Raw genomic sequence first — 26,546 nt, 5'->3', positions numbered from 1 at the left:
AACGATGTGAATTTTAATTTTTGACTATTTCGTATGATTAATATACCTTGTATAATTTTTAAAATACAATAGTTTTTAAATATTATATGAGGTGAAATTTTAATGTAATTTGATTTTATATTATATTAAATTCAGTTTTGAATGCTCTTAGACGTGTAAATACATAGGTCATATAAATATATGTAATATTTACATAATATTTTATAATTTAAATACTTGGATGTGTACTTATTGTCATAACTATTTTCAAACGGTTCATTTTACACGTTGCCTATATATTATGGTTAAAACATAATAATCAAACTGATAATATGATAATATTTCTACTTGTTTGTACGTGGTTTCGTGTATGAAATAATAAATATAATTTCAAAATTAATTTACTATGTACATGTTATGTATTTAGTATATTGATCGTTTATATAGTGCATATAATATATAAGTATAATGTTAAATCACACCAATGCATATACGCTGAGTCACGGATACGACAGTGGATGATTTAGGATTTCTTGTGAGGAATATGAAAATATTTATGCTTTCCATAATATTAATTATTTCATTGGACTATACAGGTATATGTTATAAATGTACCTTCAGACATGAAAATCCTAAGTTTCAGTCGATTCTACCCAATAGACAAATTAAAAATAAAAACAAACCTTAAATTATATTTTGTCATTAGTATAAAACTGACTTGTAGACATTTATTATTATGTAGGTAGGTTTTAACTTAATTGATGTGCATTATAAAAATGTCTACATCGTACCTATAATGAAAGTGAATCAATTTTAGTTTTGAGCACAAAATTTAAGTAATGTTGTTTGATTTCCAGAAAGTTATAGTTTTTCTGTTACTTGTATTGATACTTTGTATATGATATGTATACAAATCTACATTTAATTTTTGAATAGAATCTCGTTCTTCATATGACGTGTATGAATATTGATGTAAAATAACAAGCTAAATCGTGAACGGCTTATACTTCCTGTAATATTTATATACATCACTCAGTATGTACAATAATATGGTTGTATTCGTCCGGGTAAAGTAGTCTGCGATTCGTATAGGTTATCAATCAGCATCGATCGCGGGACGGCGGCGCGTGAAACAATATACGACGCGAGAGCAAAAAAAAAAAACCATTCTACCGATCATCAGATATTAAATTGACGGTCTCTCAAAAACACATATTAATATATTATATAGACAACAATAGACACACGATGATATTATTATTATTTTTTTCTACCGCCACCGTTAACAGGCCTGCCGACAAGGGCGTGGTTTGTCGGTCGGCAGCGACAGTGGCGGCTCGTGATGAGGGGTTCGGCGAAGGGAGGCGATCGATGGTTTTCTACGCCACCACCGACCCCACCGGGTACCACTTGCGGGAACGGGTGGATCGGTGCCACTTATGCGTTTCGTTTATGTAATAATATTATACATATATTTGTATACTTACATATACCTATAGGTGTTATAAAATATACTGCAGCGATGGCGCGAGTGCGCTTTGTGCACATTTTATGTACGTATATTATGTAACGGTTACGCGGGAGGGTAAATTGGTCAGAAAACTGCAAACAATAATACTATTTACGTACGCTATCATTATGCGACAACTACAAAATAATGAAATTAATTATCTTTTATATAACTGCTGTACACATTATAAAATTATATAATATGGTTCAACACTTGATGCGATTTCCGTTGTCAATTATTGCAAGCGTGTGACGGATAGGGATATTATACTAAGTCAATCGATTGCGTTCGATTTTATACATACATATTACATACATACTAATTATACTAGTTATTTTAAGTCTTGTACCTTGGTATTACTGATGATTGCCTATAGGTATTTTTACTTCAGTAATCATTGTAAAACTTTAATATGATGATCTTGATTTACATAATATTGCAATCATTATCGTATTATGTGGTTGATATGTGTGTTTTATGGTAATAGGTACAGTAAGTAAGTATAGTTAAAAAAATGTTAATTAAAAATAATTAGGTCAGAACTTGAGTATAAATGTGAATACTTAAACCAAACCTATTATTTATTACTAACTTGTTGATAATGTCTGTGTTACTTGATGGTAATTTAATAATTTATATTAAAAATATAATTAAAAACATAAATTTAATCATCTTTATTTTTTTAGTGTGCATATAAAATGCGCAAAGAATATGTGTAAAATAATAGCTTAAACAAAATAAATAACTATTACAATAGTAATTGTTCGTGTATAGTATTCACTGCAGTATTTCTTTGTGTATATAGGTAGTTCATTGATTTCTGAGCTATATAGTTTTAGAACACGTTTTGTTCGTCAAATCGGTCGAAACATATGATACACACCTTTAAATCATATAGTACTATACTGCATATTTCACACGACCTACATGAGTGCGAGAAAGGATAAAACGTCGTTGTTTTGGGTGTATATCGTTTCGTGAACACGTGCAAACCTAATTTTTTCTGTTCAAAATTTCTTTTTCAAGAAAAAGAGAAGATTAATGATGCTGAGTCGATGCCGGCAGCAGCGCATATAGTTGCAAACGACTTTCCGCGCGGGGACTACCCAATTATATATATTATCTTAACATCATTTCTCATTTTTTTTTTCTTTCATTCGAAAAACGGCATTTATAAGAAGAAAAAAGACGGTACTTTGTAGATGATACTATATTATTCATTTATAATTTATAAGTGTCGTTGTAAGCACCTCGGATGTGCTGTATACGGTAGATATACCGCGCTTTCGGACATATCTATATTATACGCTCACTTTTTATGTTATAGTCTCTTAGAAACAGCATATGTGATATTACGAGTATATATGTATATTATGTACGGCATAACTTCACCCCGGAAGTATAATATTTATGATTAAAAATTTCAAAAATTAAAAGTTTGAATTAAACATGTCGATACTTCAATAATTTAATAAGCACAATACCCATGTATAAGTTATGTAGATACGTTAATTCATTATTTATCTTATTTAACTCCTGGTAGTGATGAATGATGATTATGGAGGATGTTGAAAACAAACACGATTGTATACGTATAAAAATATCAGTCTATATTCTTTATTAGTTGATTATTATTTTTTTTTTTTATTTATCTAATATTATGAATAATATTGTATATAATATTAATATAATATACGTAAATGACGAATACATTTGGCTGAAATAACACCTTCAGTAGTCACGGCGCGTGTTTTTCAAATTAATTGTATGACATATTTATTATACGTATTTATGCGAAACCCATCGCACTGTATGACTGACGACTGTAGTGTATACCTAATAGTAATAATATGATTATCAACCGCAATATATATTGTATAATATTAGATGGTCACTCGGTCGAGGTCCAACTCAGCAGTCGCACTAGCTGTGCGGCGACCCGCAGAGAATTGATTAACGCAGCACTGCATACTAATATATATTTTAATATAAACTAGCTGGGGTATTGTACATAATCGATGTATACACCGCGTATTTCGGGAAATTTTTGACACGAATGAATGTTCTCCGTCAGCCAAGGAAAAAATCTCGAAAGTGATTATTCCGTATACGTGCAATTACAACTATAGCTGTAGATAGTTGGAATTCTTTAAATGTGTGGAAGGGGTAGCGATGACGCTGCCGGGTACAATATTTCTGTTGGATCGGGTCATTTGGGGAGGAAGGACACTTTCGTCATATTATAAGTGATTAATCAGATTAGTGATAGATTGATTTAGAATGATCTGTGATGACCGTATGCAGGTTAACTGCGCACTGTAATCTTGTTAATATCACTATAAATATTATTTATAATATTCTTAGTTCAAATTTTAAAATAATCAGCCATTACTCACCATCTAGTATTAAGTAGATTAAATTAAATATTAAAGTTAATTTTACACATTCTCTAAGGTGCTTATATAATTTTGCGGTAAAACGTATCAAATGTATTTATCACGAATCATTTAGTTTAATTTGACGTGAAGCTAAGTATTATGTTACTACATAATATGCGGTAATAATTGTATACAATCGTAAAAAGATGACGTCCTATTTGTTCTTTGTATATTATATATTTTACATTTCAATGCATTTGAAAATGATTAATATTCTATTAATTTTTGCTACTCTTTTCAAACTATATGATTGATTATAGTTTAGTCGGATGTATTAAACAATATATAGGAGGTACGACGCTTAGAGTTGAAATATTTAATATTATCATTTATTGTATGTTTTGTTATATACATTACATATTACACTAAATACTACCTCGCTGTATTCGTATATTCAAGTTTTTTTCGAAACGCTAAAATATATTAGATATAAGCATAATAATTTATAATATTGTTAAATAATGTGTATAGGTATACGAAATCACTGGTACGTCCCACGGCTGAGTGCAGTCGTCGTTATCGAAATCGGCGAGCGTGTTTAATTTTTGACGACGGACGACGTGGTGTAAAATGAAATAAAATAAAATTATAACCAGCCATAATAGCCTGTCAAAAAAAAAAAAAAAAAAAACAATTTTATCGCTTTCATCAATAATATTATAACAACGACGCCTTAACAGCAGCAGCAAAAGTAGCAACCGTATATAATAATAATAATATTATAACAGCAGCTATAATAACATGTATATAATATATGTTAAACGTGGTTCCCGGACGGCCACAAAACGCAATATCGTATAATAATAATAACTCGACGAATATTATTATTGTCACTTGTTTACGGCATCTTATTTGCATAGGGCCAATGTTACGACGGTGATAATAATAATGAGAGACGTTTTTTAACCGCGTATCCATGTGCGTGTGTGTGTATGTGTGCGTTAGCGTCTTTACGTGTGCACGCGGTTCCCGGTAGAACGGCGTGATCGTGTCGTCGTATAGAATATTATTATTATTATATTGTGAATTTATAACCGAAGACGACGACACCTGTGCGCACACGTAATAAATTCGTATATATTTAATATATAAACACATAACGCATATAAATATAATATAATATAATATATATTGTCTGAGTAATATATAATAATATATACCTATGTAGGGTACGTCACACTATATATACATATATGATATATAGCCATCATAGTGCAAGAAGAAACGGTATCCGGTCGATATTACATATACAATAATATTAGAATACAGACTTAAATACGTTTAAAAATAAGAAAAATGTCCATAAAAATACGCCAAACATTCCCTTTATATTAAAAAACAAATGCCTAAAATGTATTAGCTACCTAAAAAAAGATCAATAATAAATTCCGACCAATTTTGTCTGACATTTTAGAAAAACTCATTGGAAAAGTGAACACGTAAACAATTAATATAAATAATAATTTAACAGTATCAGGGATATTATTGAAACTTTGAAAATTGCCAAATGCACAAGTACAACAAGCAAGTTATTATAAAACCTATTAATTTATGTAGTAAGATTATTAATACTCATGTGTAAATATAAACTAACACTATACTCGGATGCAATCGAATTGAAAAAAATTATAGTATAGAGATTCTTTGTTATCGCGGACGATTATATGTCATGGGTATTTGATTATTTGAATACACAGGGAAAGTATTTTTGTCTTTTGAGTATACTCCACCATCTCCCTAAAAATAAAATCCATGTCTTGCAGTCTTAATATAACTGAAGTGTCTTTTCCCGACATATATCTGCTACAGCTGTTATCACGCACGTGTTCTTAAAAAAAAATGCACAACTCGAGAATGTATTAGGATCAAAAAAACTAATGTATGCGTTATAGTTTGAATTATTTTAAATAATATTTTATTTTAGGACTTCATACCGACATGCTGGCTCTTGTCTAAGATAAGACTATTATTGAGAACACTCCACATAGGATTTTATCATGGTATTCGTCTTATCGTATACCTTATATTGTAAAAAATCAACGCATAAACACAGATTCTGTTTTTACCTAAATTAAAATTTAATTTAATAATAGTCAATCCTCTGTAATATTAAATCTTGTCTTATAATTAATTTAAAATTGTTTTTTTTAAACGAAGATTTGGTATACGGTTATAAGTAATGAGACAGTCCAAAAAGTACGCAGGTACTTTTAACCCAAAAAATCTAAGTTACTAATATCTAGTTTAATTAATCAGAAAACTAACTTGTCTTTAATTTTTATTTAGTTATTACCCTCTGCTTTCGTATACAACAATATTTTTCGATATTTTTACCATAACGATATTTTGATTTTGAAAGGAAATATACTTATACTTTATAATGTATCAATTGAAACAACAGTTGTTACTAATATTAGTAATTAGTATATTATAATTTTATTTCAAGACTCCCCGTCTCCCTCCTTTGCATTTCGAAATTTAATATCTGAATATTAAAATATTTTAAAATAAAATACATATATATTTTTGTAAAATAAAGATTAGTATTATTTTTTTATTAAATTATTACTGTTCATTGATCATATTTATAAAAATCCAACTATAAACGAGTAAACGACAAGTCAACTGCGCACGCACATTTATTTAAGGCTTTTTGAGATATTCGCGGACTTCAACTGGTTCCGCTAAATTACATATTATTTAAACGTTTTCAAGCGATGAAACGAGCACACTTATAATACACACACACACACACACACACTCTTACGCATACCGTATTATAATATTATATTTATGTGTACTTCATGATCATGTGTATTTAGTATGTACAGACGCTGCGGGCTCAAAAAAACGTATATTATACTATTTAATGTGGCATACGTACGTGTAGACACGTGTTCGGACTCGTTTACAATAATAAAATATTATATTTTAATAACGCGCCAACATGGCCATGTTTAATAATAATATCGTGTACATAATTTCGCGTTGGTTACAAAAATACCACGATGGTTTTGTGTTTATGTTGTGATAAGTGATGGATTTATATAATAATATAATATAATATATTATAATATTATGTGTTCTTTATTCTTATCATAAGTAAAAAAAATTCTCAGTATAATAATATCATGTACACCAGGGATGGCCAAACTTAGTTTGGTCACGATCTACTAAAAGTATATACTTCACCTTTGAGAATCGACTTCCATAGAAAAATTTTTTATTATTGAACAACTATAATTATTAAGAAACATACTTGCATAAAATGTATATAAACATACAAGTATTATAAACTAATTACTTTTTACTAAAATAAATTCTAACATGATCGACTTTGTACCATATATAGCATGCGTTGTTTCCCTTTACTACCATACAACAGAAAATTTGAGTTAAGAAAAATCCAATTTGTGTCGTTAATTTCAATATTTTAGTGAGTTGGCATACCTATTACCAAATTTTATCAAATTTAATGGCAAGAAATTTGAATGTATTATTTAAGGAATTTCACAAGTTTTTATTTAAAAATTATTTACATTTTAAAATGCTCATTAAGTCATAACTAACTTCAAAATGTAAATGCCAATAAAAATCTACAACGTGCCCTGTATAATGTTCTTTTTTAAATTTGATAAGGCAGTTAATCTTTATAAATTAATAACACGTAATGAACTCTTCTGATTTTCTGAACATAAATTATTTTTTTTTTATTGTGTACACATATGATAACATTATAGTATGAATGTATGATGAAAACACACACGGACACAACGTCCTCCTATAAATCTTAAATAAATGTTTAAATCAATGTATTCGATCTAAAAAAAATGAAATAGGTACCTAATAGCTAGTTACGTATAGAACCATAAGTTGATATTAATTTAGTTTTTATGTTTATTAATTTAAATGCGAATATGTATAGAATGTACTATATATGATCAAATATTCACAAAAAATGAGTGCCCGATTGATGACTAGTGGTCCCGGTCAATCTAACCCCGAGGTTATGATATTTATTTGTACCTGATGCCATAAAGATAGGTACCTAGTATCTACCGACTACCAATAACATTATATAATGTTTTATACGCGTGCAGAAAATAATAATATTATACACCTAAACATGTTATATTGTTCGGGGAATGCAGTTAGTCCGGATTCGCGATGTCGTCGTACCTATATTATAATGTATACCTTTACTTATACGTTCAGTGCGCGTGTCTGCGGCGTCTGTGTGTACGTATATATGATAATTAAAATAAAAAATTGCATTAAAGTCGCCGGCGGGCGGGCCGGGGACGTCGCGCGGCGTTGACTTGACGCGCCATCATTAATATACATCGCTCGGAGACCGCGTAAATAAATAATACATATTTATATACATATACAAATGAGCGAGGACGGTAAATAAAAAAATATGACGCATACAATGATACTGTCGCGACCGATTATACATACCGACATACCAATATGAATATGATATTGGTAGAAGTATCCGGTATATATTATAAATAATAACTATGTCCGTGATAATAATTGTATATAGAGAGTGATATTTATCAGTATAATAATGTAGATATTAGACTTTTATACTTAAATTTCATAATTTTAGATGCTTACATATAGATTTTATTATTTTATTTATTTACACAAGGATTGTATTCTAGTGCTGTTAGAAAATGTTGAAATATAGTATAAAATAAAGTATATGTTCTACTAACTCTTAATCTCTTAAATCTCTTAACGCTATTATCGATAGAGGTATGAAATATACCTTTCTGTGTATATTGCACGTACAATTCGATGGGCTGATTATAAAATCTACAACGATTTCGAAAATATAATAAAAATAAATGCAAAAAAATATATCTTACAATCTCAGACAAAAACTTAATACGTAGAAGACTGATGCACACAGATTTATCAATATGCTTATTTATTATATTATTATGTACCTATCTACGTTTTCCCACTTTGGTTATCATCTCGAGTAGCTCTTTGCTCATCGTTGGTTCGACAGAGTTGCTATACTATTAGCTCTTGACGGAACGCAGCGTGCGGTCGTTCGTCGAGCTCCGTCGACGGTCTCGGCCGTCGGGAAACATTGCGACGTTGACAAATGTCAACCGATATTTTATTATTTATTTTTTATTCGACTGTCAAACCATCGTAGTAGCGCGCATCGGGCTCGTTATTATACAGGACGATGCGTGATATCGTGTCTTGGGATGCCTGTAAAACTGATGATGTGTATCGTGGACAGGTTGTTTCGTAGGGCCGCTACGGGTGGTTATGGGGAGTAGGGCTTTAGAATTATGAAATTGTTACCTGTATTTATTCTATTATTATGTCAGGACTTCGCAACGTCTTATACTTGTTAGTTATTTACTCGCTACCCGGTGACCCCGTTCGTTGTAGGTACTCGGCTATTTTCATAAAAGAAAAAAAACAAAATTTTCGAAAAAGAAGTACGTAAAAAGTAATAATAATAACAATATATTTTTTGCCCATATAAAAACACAAACAAATTAGTCCATTTTTTAAAGATTTTCGTTATTTCATGACCATTCTCAGACATTTCATTAACAATATTTTTTCGTCGTAAAGATTGAACGCCAATACCTAGGTAATAAATCTTATAATTTATTTTCGAACTATATTTGGAAATATAATGTTTCATTATTTGTATAAGATTAGATTAGGCAGGGCGTACTTGTTAGTTGATACACGTACTGTATAGTATAAAGATAGCATCGACAACTGACATATCGCCAACACACTAATAACATGATACTTCAACAAATACTATTTAAGGATTTTATCGAAGAAGTAGTTTCCCATTTTCTATTTGATCACTTATATAGTAAACGTTGATCGAGAAAACATATAAATAACATAGTCCACTGAAAACTAGAACAATTATAAAATATCGGATCTATATAGCTTTTTGATTATATTTTTCTTTATCACCGGAAGGTACGGATTTAATTTCGCGATCGCATCGTTAAAACAACTCGCTTTTTTATCGGTCAATAAACGTTTATAACATATTTTTAAACACTATTTCGCGTACAATTGCGAAAACATATTCATAATTTTATTATTTTTATGTCAAGGTCCGGCGGTATAGTGTACTATGATGATGATGACGCGTGTATTATAAAAATTATATATATATATATATATATATATATAGAATTTATATACATATGCATATATACCGATGCCGTTCTGTAATTTATTAGCGGTTTTTTTCTACTGTTAAATCGCACGCGACTTAAAACACTGCCAAATAATTGTGAATTAAATGATGCTTAAATTCGTGTGGGTTATAATATGCGCGCGCGATGAATTTCTCATACCGTTTCATAAAAATACCCATTCTTTTTATCCCCTGTACGATCCTATATTATCATATATTTTATATTCTACATTATTATATATTATAATAGCTATGGGTGCGATATATTATATTATCATGATCGACGGTCGTTTCTAACAAACTAAACGCGCGATAATTAAATCAAACCGAGTGTTATTATTTTTAACCAAACATCTCGCTGCGGTATACCGTCGTTGTCGACAAATAACGTTTTAGGCATCCGTATAATATGATTTAGGTATAAAAGCATAGGTATACACGCGTATTCGTGTAATATATTATTATCATTATATATAGCGACGACGTTGAGGAAATTACGGTCACCACCCGGAGCGCTGCGATGCGGCAAACCTATATAATATAATTATGTTTGGCGGGGCACACGGGTGTACAGATATTATTCATAAACTGTATATATATATATATATATATATAAATATATATAATTGTATACGCGTACAGCTGATGATATAGCCATGTCGGCGGTCCGCGGACACTGTATAATATTATAATTGCCAAAAAATTCGAAATTATATATAGTTACTGGTTGTTAGATTTGAATGGAACACAACTAGGTACACTGTGTAACCGAACTTGTTAGTCGCGATAATTGACTGACCAGTATGATGGTGACCACCAAAAAGTCTGCTCATAGGACTGATTGTGTGTGTACTTCTTCTCTGGCATCACGCTGTCGTCTCGTTAAGTCAACAGCGTTTCAGTTATTTGCAGTAGTTTCACCTGTTAAACGTAACGTCTTATCGAAATTGAACTCTGTGACTTTTAAACGTTTCACACTTCATTGTACATTTTTAAACACGATAATCAATCCACATTATATCATTTGAGCATTGTAAAGTCGAGAAACCAGTAACAAATTTCTAAAAATAGAATTCTGCGATTGCTTGCCGAAATAAAAAAAAACTAACAAACAATATTAGTTTCAACAAATTAACAGACAATAGTTATTCCTTATCACCAAAAATAGCTACACTTCAATGCACATAGCTCATTATTATCTACTTAAAATAAAATACCTATATGTATTGCTGTTTTCGTCTTCGTTGTACAGTCTCTATAATATTATGTATGATCGACCAACACGGGTCTAGTCAAAAATTGAGTTGAAAATAATTATAATTATCGTTATTAAAACCCAAGTAGGGGTTATTATACGTTCGCGCCTAATTCGGTGGTGGCCGCGCGACAGTTGAATCGTGCTAAAGTGACCAGCGTCCGACAACGTTGCTGGAATAATATTTTAAAATTATTACGAGGCTTGCACGAAATACAATAATAATAACAAAAGCAACAGTAATAATATATTTTTACGCTACCGCCCGCTGAACGGGAAAGAGAGAAAAAGAGAGTGAAAGAGTTCTTGACACACCATTTTAATATTTTATAATCGGAAAGCACACACACACGCCCATAAAATATTATATGTGTGTACATAATATGTGGATGAACGTAGGTAATTAATAATAAAAGCCTCTACCGAGCCCGGCGAAAACGATAATTCATAAAACATAATATTCCGACTTAACGGATAATTAGCCGCGCTTGGTTCACCTGCGCTTTTTCACGTCAATGTGCCTAATATATAATATTTTTATGTATGACATGCTCATCTATACGCATAAGCCGCAGGTGCGACACGACGACAATACGTACATCGTATACTGCAACTAGGCATATGTGTAACGATGATGACGGCAAGGCTGGAAGATATCTTTAATTTTATAAACTGGTTAATATCTATGTGGCGCAAATCATAAAACTAGCCGAGTTAAAAATGCTTATTAAAATTATTTTATTTTCATTTTTTTGTATTGATATATGAAAGCGAATCTTTGTGGTTTGTATACAGTTCGGTTACCATACAAGGTAAACAATTTTGTCTTTGATTTGCAAATCTTTCATCAGATATGTTGATATTTATAATAGAACGAGTTTATATATATCATTTTTTAAATTCATACATTTATTGATCCTCGGTCGGATAGAATTGCAGTGCATGTGCACACAAAGCAAATGATTGGAGCTTAAGTTTGAATAAAAGGTACACTATCTAATACCTACTATAATATAACGTTTCTCAAGCAACTCCGTGTAATAGATTATATATTGTATAGTGTTATATAAAACCAGTCCACAATTATATGAGTCAAAGTATATTATATTAAATTTTAATCGATTCCCTTTTTTATAGGCAACTATTACATATCGATATCGTTATAATATTTATACTATAATATGCTACAGCGTACTATTATTATAGTTACTTATACATGATGCACATATCTATATATACGCTATGCAGCGAGATCTACTTAATAATATATACCACGAGTAGATGTACCCGTACACATTCCAGATATCCAATTAAATATAGGTATACAAACGTCAGTTAAAATCTTTTTTTGCGAGTTAATCGGTCTGCTTTCATAATGACATAATATAACAATATAGTAACTATATAATATATACTCACTCGCATCGATAAGGCGGATAATATATATGTATATAGGTACACGCTACAAAATATAAATTCGTATTTCCATAAATCGTGTGCGTTATATTATATAGTTTATATTTTATGATCGAACGATGACTTTTTCATACCGATGTTTAGTAGTAGTCTTGTGTACAAAAAAAAAAATATAATGATATAAGTTGACTATACATACGAATCGATCTATATTTCTATAGTAATGCATCGTTTTATATAAATGGCTTATACTTTCGTGTTTCCGATACAATGAATTACGAACTAAGTTAGTTGCTGCAGTATAAAGAATCTAAACTAGCCGATTGAGCTATAAACTTGTTATTATATGAATAACTTTTTAACTTAATTTTAACTTTCTAAACAGGTAGTGGTTCGGCTTTGCCGGTAATAGATGCGAGACGTCCAACTCCGTCACACGCACAGAAATTTATTGTGATTGTTGTTTTATGTGGTTAAACTTTAAATTCATTTACACGCGAACTTATATTGATGAACAAATAATACATAGTTGTTTTAGCATTATAAGAAGTAATTCATATTCATAAAAAAAATGATGTGTCATATGCATATTATATTAATTAAAGTCTTATGGCATCTATCGTTTCCCGTTCTCTACATTTTGGTAGTTATCATATGATATACCTACATTTAATTAAAAAGCAATTTTGCAATAACTATACTAGAGCAAAAAAGTTCTTTTGAAATAAAGATGTAATAATATTAATAAATTTAAATAAATATTACTTTTCAAAACAGTAACAATACGGAAAATCTAGTTCATATTATTTGTACCTAATGCGAAATAAATATTCCTCTATTATGTAAAAATAATTTTTGTGTATATTGACAATTTGACGTAGGTATTTCAAATAATACAAGTAGTTGTCATAGCAACAATAATATAAATAAATAATAATCATTATTAATATTATATTTTATCTTACACATATTTGTAGATTATGTATATTAAATTTAAAGATACAATGGGGTAAATCTTGGAATTCATGTTATGGGGATGGAGCCACAAATAGGGTTATGTTGATTGTTGGGGGGGGGGGTGGTGAGCAAAGTGAACAGGTACTGAGCCCTTGGTATATGTAATAAATAACAATATAGATTCATCTGCGATATTATTTTATTTTAACGTTTGTTATGGTTCACAGGAGGATGTTTCCCACGCTGCGCGTGTGCTTCCGGAAACTGGACCCAAATCAAAAGTATTCGGTACTCATTGATATCGTGCCAGTGGATAACAAACGGTACCGGTACGCTTACCACAAATCTTCGTGGCTAGTGGCCGGTAAAGCCGACCCGCCCGCTCCGCACCGGCTGTACACGCACCCTGACTCGCCGTTTACCGGCGACCAGCTGCACAAGACGTTTGTGTCGTTCGAAAAAGTTAAGCTTACCAACAACGAGATGGACATCAGTGGACAGGTGAGAGCAGTTTTCTTTAATATTAATGACGTGTTCTCACGTTTTTTTTCGTAGCTTAAACTCAAATTTATATACATCAACATGATATTTAATAAATTATACGCATTGTAGTGTCAATCGTCGAAATCACTATATAGATGAATATTGACTTAGCTATGTCGATAGTTGAGAGGCCGTAAAAATTGTGATTCTGTTGTTTATAAAAAATGTTCTATACATTTATTGGATAAATCTACCGCGTAGTGTTTATTATTTTTATAATATTTTTTTTGTAGTACTTATTACAAAATATTACAAATTATTCGAATTTCTATGATTTATGAGCTAGAGAGACGATTTTTAGTGCACATTTATTGTACGCCATGACCTGTTTTATGGTTAAATATTTAAATAAATATGTATATATAGTAGTTATAACTATAAATTAATACGTTTTTGAATTACGAATTTATGGTTCTCTTTGGTATTGTGCAAGAGATAGTGGTAATTAAAGAAATAATTATAAATACCTACTACTTCAAAGACTGAAAAAGTTCACACCGCCACCAAATTGAGTATATTGCAATTACCATAATATAAAAAAACCAATGAATATCAGGAATTGAACGTAAATATTATGATAAATTATCAAAGTACGTATTATGACAGCTGTGCAAGGCTTTTATAAAAAAACGTTTTTTTTTTTTAATATTTATGAAAGCAATTTCACTAATAAATAATAAGTAGAAGCGACATATTTGTACTATAATTAATAATTATGCATCTTAAAGGTCTTTCGCCGATGAAACTAAGTCGAATATAATATGTCATAGAAGTACCTACTCACAAAATGGCTCTTTTAGATCTCTTTCTCATCTTTCTCTTACTATCATCTTTCTCTCTCTCTCTCTGTCTATATGTATTATATTATGTGTGTGCGTATCCGATTTTGACAAGACGCGATGATTGATGAACGATATAATATAACACACCGTGTATAATTATATATATATCTGCGTTGCACGTGACACCGGCAGCGGTGACGTGTCAACGGGGAGAAGAGATGCGAACAAGAAAAAAAAGAAGAGAGGAAAAATGCCTTTTTTTTTCGTGGCTCGACGATAGACATGGCCGACGACTGTGTTAGGACGAAGACGTTCCGTCGTCGGATGGACGCAAAGGTATCGAATGACGCAGGCGCGCATATTTTCGACTTGTCGTGCACAAGTCTCCAATACCATCGCCGCTCCGTCCCCGCCCTCGTCGTCCTCATCATATACTTACGCACAGACACAGCAGCTGTACACGCTCACAGTTTAGGACTTATAAAATAAATGTGTGCAGATCGTACGTATTAATTTTTTTATCTAAGCCTAATCTGATTAATGCGTTGAGTAATTCTCTTTTATTCTCTTTAATCTATTGAAAATAGATTAAATTAATCGTTAATTACATTGGTTTAATTATTGCATACTAAATTTATCAACTAGGTATGTCTGTTTATAACAATAAATACCTACATTGTTCCAATTTTAGGAGTTGATCTAATATTTTCTTCACATTAAGAAATCGTATATTTTAAAGTTAACCTAACCTATAAACAGAATAAAATAAGTGTAATGCACTACGTTCACACACAAAATGTATTTAATATTCCATATTTTGAAGATAGATCAATAAATAAACTAGCTTTCACACAAATTGGTTCCATTTTTTCTATACCTTTAGATAAATTGCAAATAAGACCCTAAAGATGTTTTTATTGTATTACCACCCGAGAAAAATTATTTTGGTTAGGTGATGAACTTGAATATTTTTATATATTTTGTAACATTTTCATGTATTCTATTTTCTATATTAATATTTTACAGATAATATTATTGTTTTATAAATATTTGGTAATTTTATACTTATAGTGAAATCCACAACACGTTTGAAAGTTAACAAAATTAGTTATTAATATATCATAAATAAGTTATAAACTAATATCATTATTATTATTATTATTATTATTTAATAATAATTACAAGAATAGATTAAATGAAATAAATTATTATAATATTTGGATCTTTATTCACCTGCACACGTCCATTATTTTATTTTGCCGGCTTTATAATGTCACTACCTACACAACTATCTATGTTAAAAAGTTTTTAGGAAACTTGTTTTTAGGAATTTCTAATTTTAACGAAAAATTATATAATATTACGAATCACCAAAAATAATTTGAAAAGTAATGAATAAAATGTAAAAATAAAATGACGCTTAAAAAAATTTTTTTTTTTTTAAATAATTTATAGAAAGTAATAGTTTTTTAAGTAACTGCAGTAGGTATAGTAGATTGGTATATTATATATAGCCAGTGTATTAAGTATATCTAGTTAACAAAAATAAATTAATAAATATATTTTTAGTAAAATTAAGTGTTTAAAAGCCACTCCTTCAAAAAGCTGGAGGATTCAACAGTAATATTCATTTAGTTTATTATACACAATAACAAAAATAAGATACCTTTGTTAGTGTCTATATTTTATATAGTGGTAACATTTATATGTCGCGTAATAAAAAATACTAAAAATAAATGATTCAGTCTTAAAACTATGAAAATACATGTAATTTAGTGATTCGTTGAAATTCGTTGTCTAATACAGTCTATAGTGTCTAGTCGTTAGATTTTTATTTTACATTGATATCATTTAATTAAAAACACAATAAATGTATAATAATATATACGATATAATAAATTAAATATATTATGTATGGCATAATTATGTATATAATAATATATTGTTGACATTTCAATGTTCAAATTATAGTAATAATAAGTACAATATTGTACTTTTTGCATGTATATAAAAAAATAATTAGTCATTAGAATAAAATTACGAAATTTGAGGGCTATTATTTCACAGAGATGCCTGTGTGGCCGATCTATAAATGATAAAATCTATCTACGGTGTAAATTTGTACGGTAATATAATATGTATATCTGAATGCTTATATTTATAATACAGGTACGTGTTATTTTTTTACAACTATTATGCTAGGGCTTATTTTCATAGTTTTCGTAATTTATTATTATTATTATTATTATTTTTTTTTATCTTAATAATCCCGGAATACATAAAAAAAAAATAACGTATCGATAATTATCGGAAACCATAAGTTAGATTCATTTAAGCGAACATATAATATATATATATATTTAATCGACCAGGTTTTTATTAATCACTTATAACCACCATGTATTATACACAACGCGAATTCGTATAAGAAAAAAATAAATTGAAAACGTAATTATTGTTAAATCATTATATATATATACATACCTTTATCCGACCCACGCGCACGTGTCTATATCATAATGTTATTATTTCGTAATAACAGTTTTTATTTACAAGCGGTGGTGGGCCATACGCGCGACGCGTTTGGGTGTTATACCGATTATATATTTTTAAGGTCTCGGTGGTCGTTGCAGAGTCGGATTACACATTTTGACAACGTGATATTATTTTTCACTGGTACGTCCGAGGCTTCTCGTCGTCCAGTCTTGAAGCATTTAAAAAAATTAATCTCCGAATTATCGCCAAAACCTCAATTGACCATCTATATAAATGATACTCGTACATGCAGACATGCAGTTAATATACTTATAAGTATTATATTATTATATTAGGTTAGGTATATTATTTCAGTACAAATTGTATAAGTGTATAGATAATTAAATACGACGTATATTCTACGTGTTGAGCATGACGTGTAGGTCGCTTTGAAATATATTATATTCCAATAGGTAGGTACATTATTGTTATAATAGATAATATATAGTGTGGGTACTAATGCCACACCTAATTGTACAATAACTAAATTTTTTATTACGATGGCTGCAACAATCGACGATATAATTATAAATGCAATTTAGGTTATAAAACATTTAATTTCAAAACAAAACTGCGGTACAATAAACGAACATTCATGATGACTTTTTTTAATAGCTGCAGTTATAGGTATTTAGTCTGTATAAACTATATCAATATATTAATACTTCCACACATCAGCTTTTACTCTGAAATCTAAAAATACTATCTCTCTCTTATTCGATCTGCCTATATCTTATACATTAAGATTATTATTATTTTACATTTACACGCATTGTATGTATTATGCTATATTGGCTCATGCATGCTCCATTGACCTGGCCTATATAAAGCTACGTTTATACAGTATTACATATACTATAACATGTATTTCTATACCATTTATACGTTTGTAATGTATATTCTGACAGCTGACTGCATATTTATTACTGTAATTGTACAACAAATAATATAATAATATATTATTCAAACATATTTTATACGCCGACTGGTTCAATATAAAATTGCCATCTTTAGTACGAAAGCGAAAACTACATTTGCGGATTATACCTACGTATTACGCATATTAGTATCACGATATACTCTTTGAACCAGAATTTAAAACAAATTAAACAAGTATTACAGTGGAATTATATTCAGTACTATCTATAGATATTAGATAGATATACGATTAGCTGCAACAATAACCGGGGAGTAATTACTGCTCTTAAACACCGATGATGAAAATTACTGAGTGATCTATTTATACGGGAGGGATCATGGAGGGAAGAAATTTGATGAAATTTTTTGTACACCACATATTCTATAAATACGTTTTTAAAATATATTAATCACAACTAAATAATAAATGAATTCGGTTTATGATAACATCATCCTCTATAAATTCAAAATCGTAAAAAAATAAGAGGTGTGCATAAAATAAAACTGGCATCGCCATCATTACCTCGTTAATATTATAATACGCGGTGTGTCGGTGTGGTGTTACAATAATATATTATAATATTATTACGGTTCATATTTACGTGTGGCATATTATTACTTATTATGCTTGTATAGGATGTAGCTAAATAGGATAAGCTGGATCGTCATCGTTATCCCCGTATGTATACACACAATACGTTTGCATATTATTATGTAGTATTATTTATAATATTACGGCCCGGCCCCCGCGCAAGAGTTAAACTGCCCGATGATTTAACGGTTAGAAAGGCGGCGTGCGCGAACGTTTTTAAAGACTCAATTTCTTTGTACGCTGCACCTAAAACGACGACTCGAGGACTTGGGCCATGGACTGCGCCGCGGTAGGGGATCGGAGCTGCAGCAGGCTCGCGAGCGTAGACGATACGACGACCGGAGCTGGTTGACGCACGTGTACAAGCAGTGTGTGTGTGTGTATCGTGTATGTGTGTAGTGTGTACGACAACAATATATATAAATCTTTTGTCATGTTAATTGGATAATCGTTAGCCGAAATATTCGTGTGTATGTGACAGTGTGAAAGCTATTGCGAGCACACATACGATATATACTCGTATATAAATAGGTATACCTACATATGTATATATATATGACGATCGTTATGAGCGGCAGTAGTGACGGTTTATTTTTATGTGCGTACGCGCCTTATATACACATTTTTATACATTAAAACATAAATAATAATAATAAAAAAATACAAATAAATAATAACGAAAAAGAAAAACGCGCTGGACACGACGACGTCTCGCGGGTCTGACCACCACCGGCAGCAGTTACCCGTACACACATACACACACATACATGACGTGCCTACCTTTATGATATGTATACGCGAGCTTGGTGTGAGTGCACGCGGTTCAAACGCTGTGGAATGCTGCTCGTGCGCGCCCCCCCGCAGCGGACACTCGTCGTCGTGTGACAGTCGACAAATTTCCTCCGTTCGTTTCCATTTTAATTTTTTTTTCACTTTTAACGACTCAAAAAAAAAATATATAACCTCACTATTTTCCACTTGCCTCAGACAGACGTGTGACGAATATTTACAGCCGATAAAGTACGGGGAGAATTTAAGCCGTAAAGTTACTGTTTACTATTTAGACGTGGCACTTCTGGATGCTGAGCAAACCACAATAACAGTGTTTGTAATAAATATATATCATTTTATATTATAATATTACACGGTTTTTTTCTTCTTGAATAGGAATAATATTTTTATACGCTAGGTTAGGGTACCCTACCCCGGTCATCAGTGGCGTAAATTGGGTCCAATTTCTAGTGGTGCAGTGGCATATTCTCAACTTATAATTATTTCCAACACACCAATAATCCAACTTCCTAAGTAAAATCCTTCCCTATAAACTATAATATATTTTTCCATAATATATTTCTCTAAATACTAAATATATTTTGAATTATTATAGTAGTAAAACCTTTATTATTATAATACAATAAATTCCCGTTACAATACAACGAAAAATCCCGTTATAATGAAAGTCATAGAAGTCCCCTGATGAAAAGCAGGGCTTATAAAGAGCTTATTCGAATTTTCGTTATAACGAAAAAAAATTCGATCCCCTGGAGTTCGGTATAACGGAATTTTACTGTATAAATAAAAAAAGTCAAAAATGTTTTTTATTTATTTTAAGTTGAGACGACGTCCTCTTTCCACAGATCCCGAATCGAGTTCATCAATTATTTGGTCCAAATTAATATTATTCTTTTTTTCGAGCTGCAAAGTAGCTAAACTGCTAAACTGCTAAGACTTTCTTAGTCTCATAGTCGTTCTAAGGTAAGTTTTTAACCTCTTTAGACAAGAAAAAGATCTTTCGCAACCTGCTGTATTAGTAGGTATTGTTCGAAATATTTTTAATGTCTCTATAATTAATAGAAGCCTTTTTGAATGTTATTTTGTTTTATGTATTCTATTTTGATTCTAATTTGTTAGGTACTGAATTATTGCCATATTTTTGATTTTACTATTTTAGAATATAGATAGAATAATAATTTAATTGATAATGCCTAATCCCTAATACATACACGAAAATTACAATTTTGTACCTGTTTATATATTATTATATATTTTAATGATTTTCTGGTAGTGCAAAAACATACCTTTGCACCACCACGTTTTAGATGACCACCCAGTTTACGCCACTGCCGGTCATCGACACTGGTCGTTTGGGCGCGTGATTTCAATACGTTTGTATACTAAATCCGCCACTAATAATCGATGTCGTTTTCGGTCTCGTTTTTACCGACTTGTTATCCAGTTAATTAACTATTATTTTCAACCATATTATACACGAAAATATCCAAGTCCTGGTGGTATTATCTACATCGGTTTAGCGCACGTGTTATGCAAATAAAGCTTAAGGAATGTACTTGCAGGCTGATTTGTGATTAAAGCCTAAAAATTAAGTGCCAATATTTTAATAGTTGTTACTAAATATAATTTTTTGAAATATGTAATAAAAATAAAATAATAATATCGATTATTATGTGCTATTACTTAATGTATAACGTTGTATAGTTACAACATTTTTTGTATACATATGTATAAACTATAATTTTTAATATTATGACTATAGTATAATGACCTAAAGACCAAAACTCTATAGAATCATTAATAAATTGTACTACTTAAAAACAGTAAATAGATTGGAAATGTGGATTTAGATTTAGTAATAAACGAATACCAATTGGTCATAAGTAATGTAGCCAATATAGGTGTCTTTCATAAATTCATAAATTGTATTATTATTATTTTCGTTATATTTACTATATGCCCATATGTACTGTCTAGATCTTAAATTCGGGTCTGCGTATAATATATTTTTATGTAATTAGTGGTATGTATACGTACAATATACCATATTATATATACATAACACTGCAAGCCTTGGGACAGACTGTAAACAATGATGTTTTTGGATGATAAATGAAACAATTTCAAAAACAATAATATCATACAACAATAATAGGTATATACAGCTTGTCAAAATGCGTGCTCGACGTAGGTGCCTAATAAAAGTAATATTACAATAGATGGCCGCCACCAAGCCGCTTCTATTACGTTCAGTGTATATATATATATATATATAATATTATACATGATATTTATGATCGATGGAAAGGATTTTATTATGTATGCGCGGGACGACGACGACGCGACGGTCGTTACGCTGAGTTTACGGCTGTTTTCATGTTATCTTGGCGTGATCATAATAATATTGTCGTGTTTACTGTACACATCGCATTGCCCGCAAATAATAGATAGGTAGGTAGATAGATATTCCGATTTGTCGAAACCGTACAATGACAACAATACTACAATTAATCATATTCTTTTATCTCGGGGTTTCCCAAGTTTTTACGTCCAAATTTGAAAAAAAAATCCTTAGCAACAGCATTATACTACTGCTATAATGTTATAACACTGCCAAGTTCTAACAAAGAACATAAGCACTATATAAGACGTCGATCGTTTTACCGCAACGGGCACAACGCACCTATGTACAATGAATGATTTTCAGTGACGGCATTGGCTATAATATAGTTGCTATAATACGAGTATTGTATTATGAGGACATAAAGCCGCAGGCCCATCGGCTATTTCGGTCTGAATATACTGAACGTTTAAGGTGTACGTAAATATTATAAAAAACGTTAATGTATAGCATTTTCGTTATAAAATAATATGATTTTATTTTGATACGGTGATTTTTTTTTCGCTCGGAAAATACGTTTGAACTGCGCATTTTTGAACCGGATTATTTTGCTACGAGCACTGTAAATCCTAGTTACGCCACTGATCGTTATTACTATTATGTACATTATTATCGTACATGAGAATCGTTCGGGAAAAATAAAACCACCGGCCTTCACGACGTATTTAATATTTTTATAAAGGCGTGTGCGAATCGTGTAGAACATTATTATATTATATTAGTTGCGCGTAAGTGTCGGAGGTTTATTGGTTGCAGCGACGGCTAGAGCGGCTTTTTTGATCTCCGACGAAGAATATCTAATAACACATCTTCTTACAGCGGCAGTGGCGTTGGCCGGACGTGTCGGTACTACCCATATATGCCTACGTTTAACTACCCGCCCATATCGTCGTATCGTATATTATATAGCCGTTATATACGATATAGCCGCGGCCGATAACGTCTTCGCCGTCGCCGTCGAGGGGGGGGGAGAGCTAAATTCTCGCGCGCAAAGTAAAACGATTATGTTTTTACAACAATAAAAACGACTCGATTTCGCGAGTGAGCGGTCGTCATTAACCCCGGACACACACACATTTATATATATATATATATATATATTTATATGTTTGTGTGTGTGCATCAGAGTAGGTATATTATATACTTGAACACCACTACAGGTAATAGACGCGCGCGCGTCCGGGCCCGGTTTTATAATAATTATTATCGTCGCGCGGCGAGCAGGAGAAACCTTTTGTCCAACACCTGATAATTAGGAAGTGGGCGTAAGCACAGGAATTATGAGTGACAATTGACGGTGCTGCCTCTCTTTCTATTCCTATTACCGCCACCGCCACCGCCGCCGTATGGTGTTGTGGCGGCGTGTACTGCAACAGCAACAACAACAGTAATAATAATAATACCTATGTATTATCGTAGAGCTGGCCGGCGTGTTATTATTATTATTATTTTGTTTTTGTTTTTTTTTTTTTTTTTTATTTAATTTTTTGAAGGCAATTCGAATTTATGACGGCTCGGACCCGTAGGGCGGCGGTGGTGTTAGCGGTAGTGGTGTCGACTGTGGCGGATGGAAGACCGTAGTGCGACCCGAGTGTTTACCGCGCGTTTAATACGTGTGGTGGTGTAGAAACGGGATAGATACCATCATCTCAGAGGCCCAAGGTGTCAGTTATAAAAAACGTGGTTAATTGCCGGTTAGTTATCCATTATACGACCACCGATGACGGACGGGGGCTAGACGATGACGGCGGCGGCGGCAGTTATGTATATGATATACCTACCTATGTATTATACATATAAGTACCTACTACATATTACAATTTCAATATCATTGTGCAGCGTAATTGTACATAATAGCTGGTACATTATTATAACGTCGCCTTGTCCCGTCATTTGTCGAGTTGCTGAATAGTGGTAGGTAGGGATCTTTTAGTTTTTCATTTTTCGTCGTAACACTCGCGCAGTAATACGCGACGTCAAGAGCATTCTCGCAACATGACCTAAAGAACAGTTTTTACAATCGAGCGTCACTATTTAACTATAACTAAACATAATATATAAATGTTCTTTACTGTGTTGGACTGGGTAAGGATGGCTACCGCCGTGTGTACATGCAAACCAAAATTGTAAAATTAAAAGATAAATTTAAACAGCTAAATATAGTGGGTTATGAATATAGTGTGTAGTAGAAGAATTCGAGATCAATAAAAATACATTATAGTGGTATTATACCGGACTAGTCGAACCTTTCATCGAAACCGACTAACGATAATAGTTATAATAATACTGACCGCGGGATCGTCTCTCTGGGCTTATAAATATATATTATAAGTAGATCATATGTTTTTGTGATGTATAACAGAATCTTCGGAGATTCAATAGAAACAGACAGACTGCCGTGTATAACAGTTTCGATGATCATAATAATAATAATAATAATAATAATAATAATGATAATGTAGCTGCAAGTCTATATAGCCGGCGGAAATTACGTTATAACGTCATGATGTTACAGCGCACTCGAAATCAATTACACTGAAAACAGTTTTTTTATTCACTTTGAAAACTACACAGTGTAGCATTTCATATACACACGAGTATACACACACACACACACACACACACACACATACACATATATAGCTATATTTATTTATGCATGTATAAGAAGTACTGCAACGCGCTGCGAACGATGTCGCTCGACAGACAGCAGACCGACGCAGAAAGAAAGAGCCTTCCCCATTTCACAAAAATTGAACGATGTTACATTATCCAAAGTCACGTCTGCTGTACACTATATATTGTATATTATATCAGATCGTTCAATTATATATATATAACTCGCGTTCTAATTGCAGACCTACTTATACGCGCGCGCGCGCGTTTGTGTGTGTGTGTTATATGTAACATCTTTGTATCGATATTTCTCACGCATAATATATTTATTGTACACGTCATCTTCATAATTTTGTATATATATATATATTATACATACCTACGTCATAATATCGATCCGTCATTTTTGTTTTATCCCCGCAGATCATTTTGAACTCGATGCACAGATATCAGCCCCGGATACACTTGGTCAAGTGGAGGGGCATGGTGACCGACTTGGACGCAGAAAAGTACCGGTCTTTCGTGTTCCCAGAAACCGTGTTCACGGCCGTCACGGCTTATCAAAATCAACTGGTAAGTACAAAACTGCATATTATGAGTATATAACATATATAAATATTACGCGCGCGTGATGGTGCAGGTAGCGTTCGCCTTCTGCATAATATAATGTAAGCGCGGGTTGCTATAGTATATAATGTATACTATATATAGACGCACGAAGATCCTTTAACACACCGCGGTTGCAATAGTATCTTGAAAGTATAAGAGGAATTTTTTATATTCAGGAACAAAACATTCAGATAACCGCATATTGTATATTATAGAGAACTCTAAAATGGTACATTAATATATTATATATTCTTAAACGTTAAATATATATATATAAATGACGGCGATTTCAAAAATAATCCAAGTATTTCCTATAAGATATTTCCGACCGGTTCACGATATGTGCCTAATAATTCGACATTTTGACAATATGTACACGTCTGTCTGGTCGTCAACGGGCGCGCGCGCCGCCACGGTCTTTGGGGATTTAGTTGACAGCCAGCAGCAGATAAGTAGACAGGTCGTGTACACGGTATTCGTATTATTTTATAGGTGTGGGTACCGCGGAAGCCGTTCACCTGACAAAAATCGTTTTTTATTCCAACTCAGTTCCTTTTCACTCTGCGCGTAATTTATTTCCCCCGGCGCGCGTCGTTGTCGAGTCCTGAGTCGTGTGTGTGACGTGAACATATTATATATACGACATGTACCTACATCACGTGTGTTTTATGCTGTATGTTAATAATATTATTATTATCTTCACGCGAATTAAATTCCAAACATGGAAATATCACCACCATCGTGTCACGGCGTTTTGTTACGCTTTTTTTATGAACGCTGATCACAAACTCCCCCCTCCCGTAGCTTGGTTATAGCGTAATAGTTATAAATATTGTATTGTAATACTGTATTGTACCTATATGCTTCGCAAATTGCCAAAACACTTTACCAAGAGTAGGAAGAATTATAACAAACTGTATTTTTTATTACGCTTTAATTTTAATTACACATTTTATGACTGGTAATCAAATCCATAATATAAAATCATGTAACTCATA

At 31.7% G+C, this 26,546-nt stretch overlaps 1 protein-coding gene across 1 annotated transcript in view; it reads left to right on the top strand.

The window, feature by feature from the left end:
• Positions 1-26,546, top strand: part of LOC113558451 (T-box transcription factor TBX19-like) — a 60,017-nt gene that overhangs the window by 18,907 nt on the left and 14,564 nt on the right. The window contains exons 3-4 of the mRNA XM_026963908.1: positions 13,988-14,261; positions 25,363-25,512. Coding sequence (XP_026819709.1) covers positions 13,988-14,261; positions 25,363-25,512 — 424 coding nt within the window. The remainder of the gene's footprint in view (positions 1-13,987; positions 14,262-25,362; positions 25,513-26,546) is intronic.

This window comes from Rhopalosiphum maidis, chromosome 3 (assembly GCF_003676215.2).
Source record: "Rhopalosiphum maidis isolate BTI-1 chromosome 3, ASM367621v3, whole genome shotgun sequence".
Classification (NCBI taxonomy): Eukaryota; Metazoa; Arthropoda; class Insecta; order Hemiptera; family Aphididae; genus Rhopalosiphum; species Rhopalosiphum maidis.
Note: the sequence above shows the minus strand (reverse complement) of the source record. Positions and strands in the feature narration are given on the sequence as shown.